This window comes from Apaloderma vittatum, unplaced genomic scaffold (genome assembly GCF_000703405.1).
Source record: "Apaloderma vittatum isolate BGI_N311 unplaced genomic scaffold, ASM70340v1 scaffold10270, whole genome shotgun sequence".
NCBI lineage: Eukaryota > Metazoa > Chordata > Aves > Trogoniformes > Trogonidae > Apaloderma > Apaloderma vittatum.
Genome location: NW_009696183.1, coordinates 63,534 through 73,038, shown reverse-complemented (window position 1 = coordinate 73,038; position 9,505 = coordinate 63,534). Strand labels below are relative to the sequence as shown.

Sequence of the window (9,505 nt, the reverse complement as noted above, 5' to 3'; positions counted from 1 at the left end):
GGGCAGCGCGGGTCGGAGGGTGAGCGCAGCGCCGGGCGGGCAGCAGGCCCGGGAGTGGTGTTTGGGTGACGAGCAGGTAAACGGGCTCCTCCCTGCTGAAGCTCCAGCGCCTGCCGCAGAGGTACAGGGTGCCTGTTCGGTCTGTGCAGCGCCCGCCCCGGCTGTAGAGACGGCGGAGAGGTGCCTGCTGAAGAGACTGCTGCCTGGAGGACGCTGTCGGGAGTGTTACTCGCATGGTGTGAGATTTGAGAGAATGAGTAGAGAATAGCAGAGATGCTGAGCAGGTGCAAAGCAGGCAGCGATGCGAAAGGGACCCCCAGGGGAACGCAGGCATTGAGGAAACGTGACAGATGTTGAGCAGGTGCGGAGCAGATGATGAGCAGGCCCAGATGCAGACACTAAGCAGATTCAGGTGCAGAAGCTGAGCAGATGCAGATGCAAAGACAGAGACTGAACAGACATGAACCCCAAGCAGATTGTGGATGCTGAGCACATGTAGGCACATGAAATGCTTTCAGTCTCTGGTTAGGACTCCATAGGATGAGAAGATGTTGGTGGGCATGCAGTCATACCACCGTCCCAGGGTGTACTCCTGTGATGTAGCAGTCCTGGGGACATGATTTGAATGCCAGCAGTTCTGGGGAGGAGCTGTGACTTGGTGCAGGCAGCCTTAGAATGCAGTTACTCTGCCAGGTTTATGTTAATCTTGACATATGATGAGCTGGAATAAGAGCTACAATGTGGTAATGCAACAAATTTCACTTAATCTCTAGCAGACTGCACTCCATATGGTTATATGATTAGCTTTAGCTCAGGAGACACCAAGACTCGAGGAACAGAAAGTGCACATGGTTAGAGCAGTTTACCCGTACTTCAACAGTTCTGACCTACTGAAGCATCACTTGTGAAATTCTAAAAATATATGGGGAAACCACGCTCCAAACTGGTGTGTTTTGGGGAAGGAAAGTGGGAAAGCATAACAGCGGGAAATCAAGTCAGAGGAGTGGATTTGGATGAAGTAGAGGGGAAAGAGGAATGAAGGCATGTGGTACACAGGAAGGAGCAGTGAGGAGGGGCTGTGGGTTGGGGAAAATTCCTATGGAAATCAATGAACTCGTGCCATGTCCCTGTGAGGCACTGGGGTAAGGTGCTGAGCAGTGAGTTCAAGCAGCGCTGAGACTGAATTCCTGGGAGTGAGCAGCGTAGATGCCACAACTCAGAGAAAGAGGGAACTTTGGAATTGGGTCACACTGGGAGATACTAACTCCAGACAGGCTGTGGAGTCAAGAGACACGCTCCTTTTGAAACCTGGGGAGTTTTATCGCTTACACCATGGCTGAATTTGGCCCCATGTCTTCAGAAGTGGCTGTTGTTCAACTTTCCCATGACTCTGTCACTGTGCCAGGTGGTGATCTCAGAGCATGCTCTGAGCCAAAACTGGTCTCCTCTGGGGGGGAAGGGGAGGACAGCTCCATTGAGGGAACTGAGGACGATGCAGACAAGTTTGAAATGTGTGCGCACGCACACTCACACACACAGACTGTTCCAGCTTCAAACTGTTAAGTCAAGCAGCTCGTTGGCTCAAAGACTTAAGGCCCAAAAGTGAGAAGAGATGAGGAGCAAAAATAGCAGCAGAGAGAGCCCCATCCTTCTAGGAAGAGGATATTCGGGTCCAGGTTCCCTATCCCTGCACTGAATTGTTTGGTGACTCACAGAATGATCTTTCTGCTGTGCCTCTCAGCACTTTGCCTGAATTATTATAAGGGACTTTCTCTCAGAGAATAATTTACTCTTGACCAGCCATTCATTTCAAGGATCTCCTAATACTCATGGGCATTCAGACACTCTTAAGCACTGACTCGGTTAGGTTCAAGCTCAGAGAGCATCTGCAACGGTCCTCCAAATGGCTTTGCTTACCTTTCTGAGGAAAAAAACAGATGCCATTTTCAAAGCCAGCTTGAGAGACAAGGTGATTAAAGTCATGGGTTACTGGAACTAAATGTCTCTTCCCTCCAAACCTACCTGCAGAATTCCAGAAGGATCATTTTTCTTCTCCGGAGTTATGCAGAAAGACCTTAAGATACTGGTGGTAACATCAAACTCTTAACTGCACAGCCATCAGCCTTCTTGGGGCTTGTCAGAAACATCAGTTGTGTAGGATCAGCAGCACATGGAGAACCTGCACCATGCTGAGAGCAGTAGCAGGAAGAGGCAAGTTGCCAAAAAGAACCTGCTCCCTCTATCAAATTGTCCACGCTAAGAAGCTACTGGTCTCATCGTTTGTGCAGTCAACAGCTCTGAGGCTGTCTGAGCTCCACAGTAACCGCAGAGTCTGGTTGTGAGGGTACAGCCTGTCATGTTGGACACAGCCTCGCATGGGTGCACAGGGTGCCAATGAGTACAGCCACTGAGCGTTGTGGACTGGAAGAGCTTGCAGGGATATTGCCCCCAGGCTTTGTGTGCTCGTAGGTGGACACATCCAGATTCCAGTGTGATAAACATACCTGAGCAAGTTCCCTGAAAAACCACCTCACCTTCTTTGCCGGTGACATCTTGCAAAAAGTACTTTGCCCTAAAACAGTCAGCTTCCTGGGAGGGAGACCTGTATCCTGGACACCATCCTATGAGAAGCAGGCTCCAACCTCACAGCATTCATAGTGAAACACAGAACGCAGCTCCATCTCCACACAGTACTCGCATCTGGAGTCCAGTTCTGGTCTCCCTGGTTCAAGAATGACAGAGACCTGCTGGAGACGGTACAGCAAAGGGCTGCAGAGATAATAGAACATCTCTGTTATGGGGGAAGGCTGAGGGACTTGTCTTTAGTCCGGAGAAGAGGAGACTGAGGGGATCTTATCAATGCTTATAAATACTTAAAGGGTAGGTGTCAGGAGAACGGGGCCAGTCTGTTTTCAGTGGTGTCATCTGATAGGACAAGAGGTAACAGGCACAAACTTGAACATAGAAGTTCCATCTAAACATGAGGAAGAACTTCTTTGCTTTGAGGGTGACAGAGCACTGGCACAGGCTGCCCAGAGAGGTTGTGGAGTCTCCTTCTCTGGAGATATTCAAAACCCGCCTGGACGTGTTCCTGTGTGGCTGCCCTAGGTGATCCTGCTCTGGCAGGGGGGTTGGACTAGATGATCTCCAGAGATCCCTTCCAACTCCTAACAGGCTGTGATTCTGTGATCTCCCTGTCACAGAGGGATTGTTCCCAGAGATCAAAGGGAACATGAAAGTACTTCCTAGGAAAGATACCCATTACTATTTCCACTAGGCAGGTCTCTGAAGACACCAGCACCTTGCTGGTGAAGTAAGTAGAAAGCAATGTGGGGACAGCAGGTGAAATACAGTAGATAAAGTAATCTCTTACCACCATGGCTGCCTAACTTAGCTAGAAATCTTCAGGAGATGATAAACAATAAATTATTTTGTTTCACATTTTCACTGTGCTGTAGGACCAGATCTGCAGTCTCTATAGATAGATTGTCAGATAAAGCATTATTGCTGGAAACAGATACTGGGCTAGACTGATGACTGGTCTGATCTAGAAAGGCATTTCTGGTGGTTACTGGACACCCCTCGTGGACAGGCAGTCAAGTCTGAGATGGAAGGGCACGCTCTTAACAACACTATTAATAGGGTTAGGAGTGCAGAACAGCTTAAGGGGGTGTTAAGACACAGTATCTGCCTAGGTCTAGGATACAGAACAGTTACCAGTGATAGACTTCAGCTTGGAAGACACCTTTGGGCATTTAGCAAGATCAGAGATTGAGTCTTCTGCTGTGTGTTCCTGTGGCATAAAACCTAGAACTGGTCACAGTGGTGGAGTCCCCACAGTGGGTGACTTGGGGTACGCTTTGTGCTGCAGCGTTGTTGGGCCGAGGAGACCAGATTACGGCTGCAACAGCGTCTCGTCTCTTAGGATTACTGAACATCCATCTCTTCAATAGCAGCCAGAGACTTTCCTGTATGGGAAGGTTGTTAATTTAGTAGTACAAATGACAGAACCCCCTGCAATTAAAGCCCAATGCGAGCATCTGGTCATTAGCTTACTGAGTAAAATTTCAGCACCGTTAAGAACACATCCTTGTAAATGGGCAGGCTCCATTGTGCTGAATTGGAGTGTAGCAAAAGAGGAGGACCTTCATCTTCGTGGAGATGACTCTGGAATTGCATCAGTGTTGCTCAAAGCAGAATTTGGCATGGGAGGTGAACCTCTGCACTCATGCGCTGTTTCATACCAGCCCATCTTCAGAAGCTGTTTCCCTGGAGAGATAGTGGTGGTGGTGTGAAGAGAAGGTTTTACTCCAGGAATCAAACTTGAAGGTTGCTTCAACTAGGGCTTCTAGCCTGTTTGTCACAGGCTGGAACTGTGGCTGGGAACAGGTGATAGCTTTTCTTTAGTTTTTGTTTGTTGCTGTGTTTGTTTAAAAACAACTGTCAGGGGACGTGAGAGCCCCATGATGCTTTGGACAACAGTCAAAGGTCATATGAGAGGCTCTGTTGGGCTGCAGACAAACCTGCATATGGGCATAGAGCAGGAGCTGCTGTGTCTTGTCTGCAGGAAGCCTTAATGATGCTAGAGACTTGAAGGCTAATAGAGGTCAATAGGAGAGGAACAACAGTGATGACAAAGACTTTTGCATGGGACCGAAATGGTCCCAATAACGAGAGGCTTGTTTTCTCTTGATGACTCTGTTTTGGAACTCACAGTTCTTACATGCTTTCTTTTGGGCATCTGTGAAATTGATTCAGCAGGCACAAATCGAGGCAGAGAATTGTGTTACTTCCTGCCCATGTGTCTGGTCTTCACAGGCCTCAAACTATCACTCTGTCCTTGAAGAACTCTGTATCTAGTACTATTCATTAATTCCTTCTCCAGGTCATGAGTGAGAACTGATCTTAAACCCCAGTTCTTTCAGTACACACTGAATAGTCACTGCCCTAAAAAGTCTTTCACACTTCCATGCTTCATGGACTCTTGGGTGACTTTCTTTCTAGAAGACAATGTCAAGGTTTGTAAAACTAAGATTGAATGGCAGCAGGATCAGCTCCTGTGTGGCTTCATGTCTCCAGCACGAGCAGAGTCACATCATCATTGCTGTTGGGAATGGGCGCATTAGCTGCAGATGAGGTTGTTGTTTTGGCTGGGGTTGTCATTTTGGATGCATCAGACTGAGCATTACTGACATCTGATGAGCAGAGTCAGAAAACATAATATTAAAAATGCTGTGGTGGATCTCTACTGATTCTCTGGCTTGTAGCATTGGAATCATGGTGGCAGTGGCAGGAAAATTTTGCAAAATGTTGCACTGTAGATCAAATCTGACTGAAGTCATTCTGTGTTCTATTTAGCTACAAGTCATGCTTCACAGGTGACAAGATGTTTGAATGACAGGCTTCTGCTGGAAAGCTTTTTCTTAAACAATATTTATTTGAGATCCCACCTCTTTAACTGTGGTTCTCAGTCCTTCCATCTTTCTTTCTCCTAGATGAGTTGGGCATTTGTCCAAAAGGTGTAACCTCCAACGTGTTTCGCTTTAACGTGTCCTCGGCAGAGAAGAACAGCACCAACTTGTTCCGGGCTGAGTTTCGGGTGCTGCGTGTGCCCAACCCGAGCTCCAAACGCAGCGAGCAGCGCATCGAGCTCTTCCAGGTGAGTATTCTTCTCACCTTTCCTTATGTTACTGATTTACTGAAAAAATAATGCTTGCTTTCAGCGTTCCCTTCAGCAGCAGCTCCTCAGGGGCACACATTCGTGGTGCTGTTAATTCAGGTACTTATCTGGAGTTTGGTTTGAATCCACGGACTCCCCTACCAGAATAAGGTCTGTTTCAGGTTTGCAGGCAGTCAGGCTGGGCTGGACCACGCAGCTAAAGGTACAGTTTAGTATCCAGGCAGCACATTCACACAGGCTGGTGTGTGCCTGTTTTCCAGTAAGAGTGCAGGTAAAATTGCCCTCTGGCTAGTAGCTCTTGAGGATTTCTTGGAATTCAGCTTCAAAGGTCTGAGCAATTCTCCAGCAGATGACACAACGGATGAGGAGGCAATCCCAGAGCTTCTCCATAGGTTCAGTGCTCTGTGGAGTGAACCTGGGGTCCTGCAGAAAGGAAGACCTTGCACAGGCTGTGACTGTTTCTCTGGAAGAGGGAAGAGGTGTCAGAAATGGGGAGAGGTCTCCAAACCTGATCAGCCCTGGTATGTTTTGGTTTTACTCTGAAATCCAGACCCACATCCCACAGGTTTATACAGAAACAAAACCACTCATAAAATCAGTTGCTATGTGGTTCTTCCCCAGGATATGTGCCCCAAAACAAGGATGAACTGACAGAGGTGGGCTGCCTAGGACACAGAAATGAGTGCTTTGTAGATCTGTGGAGTTCAGGTTCATCGTGAAACATGTCCTGCTCACCTATGCCAGGGCATTCCTTGTGTCTCACTTGCTGGGACCAACCTTCTGAATTAGTTTTTAGGAAACTATGAAAGAAAAGAGACCCATGGCTATCCCTTCCTTCTGCATGGAACTGGCTGATTTTCTCTACTGCTCCTTCTGACACAGATACTTCGGCCGGACGAGCACATAGCAAAGCAGCGCTACCTCAGCGGCAGGAATGTGCAGACACGGGGCTCCCCAGAGTGGCTGTCCTTCGATGTCACTGAGACTGTGCGCGAGTGGCTTCTGCACAGAGGTAGGGGTCTCGGACCGGGTGTCAAGGCATCCGTAGAAATGTGGCTCAATGTTGACAGGAGTATCTCTTTGCTCCCCCTTTTTTCCCAGGAGCTTGGCTTGCATAGAGGACAGCTTCTTTCAGTCTGAGGACAAGTTTTCCCCTAGAGAGCTACCTCAGTGTGTGATGTTTGCTAGATTCCTAGCTCTGTCCCGGAGCCCCCACTGTGTAGCTCTGTGGGCTGAGTCAGAATGAGGATTCATCCTCTGGAGGAGGAAATTGTTTTCACTGAGAGATGTTGGAACTTCTTTTGGTTCTTTGATTCTAAGCCCAGAGGGGACAACTCTGCTTGTTTAAACTATAATCTGTAATACATAGAAAATGATGACTGTTCTGGTTTAATTTTCATGTGGACTAGAGTAAATCTAGTAGGGAAAAAATGACAAGGATCCTGGTTTCTTTAGTTGTTTACAGCTTGGCAGGTATAAAGGTGAGGAAATACCAGAGGCTGACACACCTAGACAGATGGAGGCTTTAGCACTGCAGAGAACATACCTCCGCCACCACTGGGCAGCCCAACAGATAGTTATGGGGAAGCTCCCAGCAAGAACACTGACCCCATTCACAGCTGGAGCATAGGCACCCTGACTCACAGCTGGATTGGCCGCACAGATAGAAGTTAGGTGCCACTGAAAACTGGAATGCAAGGTACTGGCAAGCAGCTGCTCCCTGGAACGGTAAGCTGTGAGTTTGTAGGTTGCTCCTTTTTCAAGCAATCTAAGTTGTGTCCTAATGGCTGGAGTTCAGCGCTGGAACTGCAGCCAGCTCTGGGCAGGCATGCTAGCTGATGAGATACCACAGAGTACGGAGAGCTTAGTTAAAAAGGTGCTAGGCACCTTGTCAATGCCCTGGGGAGCCAGATGTTTTAATTCATGACACAACATAAAAAAGGAGCTTTCATAAGAGCCTTATGTTCCCTTAGTCAGGCCCACACAGCATGACTGGTCCAGGAAGTTATTATGAAAATAGACTTGCCTCTGGAAAGTCCGTGTGACTTAGACAGCTAGCAGTTCAACAAAACAGGAGGTTGCAGCTGCTGAGAAAAGTGCTTCCAGCAAAATTACTTGTCCATATCCAACTCAGTCAATTCTCAGATCTTCAGACGCTAACCAGAATTCAGATAGTAGACAGGTAGGGAGGATGGCAAAACTGATTTAACACAGACACCACGAGCCAGCTCTTCAAAATACTTGCTTTCCAGGGGAGCTCCTTGAAGCTCACAAACACTTTTGGATGCTGAATAGCCTGATCACCCTTCTCACCTGCCAAGGAAACTCCCTTTAGCAAGAGCAAGGCTTCTGACACAGGCGAAGCTGCAAGATTCTGTTTCCCATTCTCCTTTCCAAAGCAGCATTTGTTCCCCAACTCCGATAACTTAAAGACTTAAAGACTGACCCACAATCTAGGAGTTACCACAGTACGTGTCCTCAGTGAAACTTCCCCGCGCCAGGAGCTGTCCCAGTTGAGGAAGACTGTTTCTCACAGAGTCATCTTCTTTGCAGAGTCCAACCTTGGCCTGGAAATTAGCATACACTGTCCTTGCCATACTTTTCAGCCCAACGGGGACATCTTGGAGAATTTGCACGAGGTCTTGGAGATCAAGTTCAAAGGTGATCAAGTTCAAAGACGGGGTTAGGGGAGACTGTTGGGGAAGGGAAAGCCTGGAATATCTAAAGAAAATAATCAAGGCTTTGCTTTGTGTATTTGAGTGTTTTTCGTTGTGTAACATTTGTCTTAAAAGCATAGGCATTTGGGTTTGCGTGTTGATGATATGTGTATATCCACTTTGTACATAGGTTAAAAATGGAAGAAAGTAACTGTAGGCTGGGTGGGCTTGTATGAGTGTCTGCAGAAAAGAATAATTTTGTATCGCAGTGTCTCTCTGGGAAGTTCAGCTTGATGCACTCTCAGATTTCCATGGAGGCTCTGCTTTCCAGTTAGGGTGACTGAAACACAAGGAAGTCAGGCATCCTGTGTGAGGTGGCCCAGAGAGTCAGTGGCTTGGCTGGCCTAAGAACTAGGAACTTCCTGGCTTGCAGCCCTGGGCTGCAGCCACTGGCCCCCACAGGCTCCATTTCTGAGGCTGTTCTGCAGAGTGCCAATGATCTGACATCTTCTTTAAAACCATTCATCTTCCTGCCGGTCCTGGGACAGAAGCCAGGACTGAGCGGGATGGATTAATGGCCCCACCAGCAGTTTGCGAATGGTAAAACAGGTGGCCCGTGAGCTTCTATTTCAGGCCTGCAGGAGTCAGATTCACCAGCAGTAAAGGGGTCCCAGTGAGGGAAGAAGTCCCAGAGTAAATGGACATGGTGCCTGAATCCCTTTCACTCTGGGTCAAGGGCAGACTGTTAAATGCCTACTGAAAAGTCTTGTTGCATCCTCCACTTCCACACTGATTTCTTCTTTGTGGATCCTGTTTTCCTGTGAAGGCATTGACAGTGAGGATGACTATGGCCGTGGGGACTTGGGGCGCCTAAAGAAGCAGAAAGACTTGCATAATCCTCACCTCATCTTGATGATGTTACCCCCACATCGGCTGGAGAGCTCTGCGTTGGGAGGCCAGAGAAAGAAACGGGCCTTAGATACCAACTACTGTTTCCGGTAAGTGAGAATCCTGCCTGGAGTGAGCAGGTCCCGTGCCTGAGGTGGGCAAGCCTGGCAAGACTCCATGCCGCTGGGACAGGCAGAGCCCTCTGCAGGGGTTGTGGGTCACCATGATGCCATGGGGGCCACACGAGGAGCACAGCAGCAGCTGCTCCTCAAGGTGTCCA

At 48.3% G+C, this 9,505-nt stretch overlaps 1 protein-coding gene across 1 annotated transcript in view; it reads left to right on the top strand.

The window, feature by feature from the left end:
- Positions 1-5,495: 5,495 nt before the first annotated feature.
- Positions 5,496-9,505, top strand: part of TGFB3 (transforming growth factor, beta 3) — a gene marked incomplete at its 5' end in the record, with an annotated part of 7,579 nt that continues 3,569 nt past the window's right edge. Inside the window, 4 exons of the mRNA XM_009873836.1 lie at positions 5,496-5,659; positions 6,563-6,692; positions 8,234-8,341; positions 9,164-9,335. Of these exons, the coding sequence (XP_009872138.1) occupies positions 5,496-5,659; positions 6,563-6,692; positions 8,234-8,341; positions 9,164-9,335 (574 nt within the window). The remainder of the gene's footprint in view (positions 5,660-6,562; positions 6,693-8,233; positions 8,342-9,163; positions 9,336-9,505) is intronic.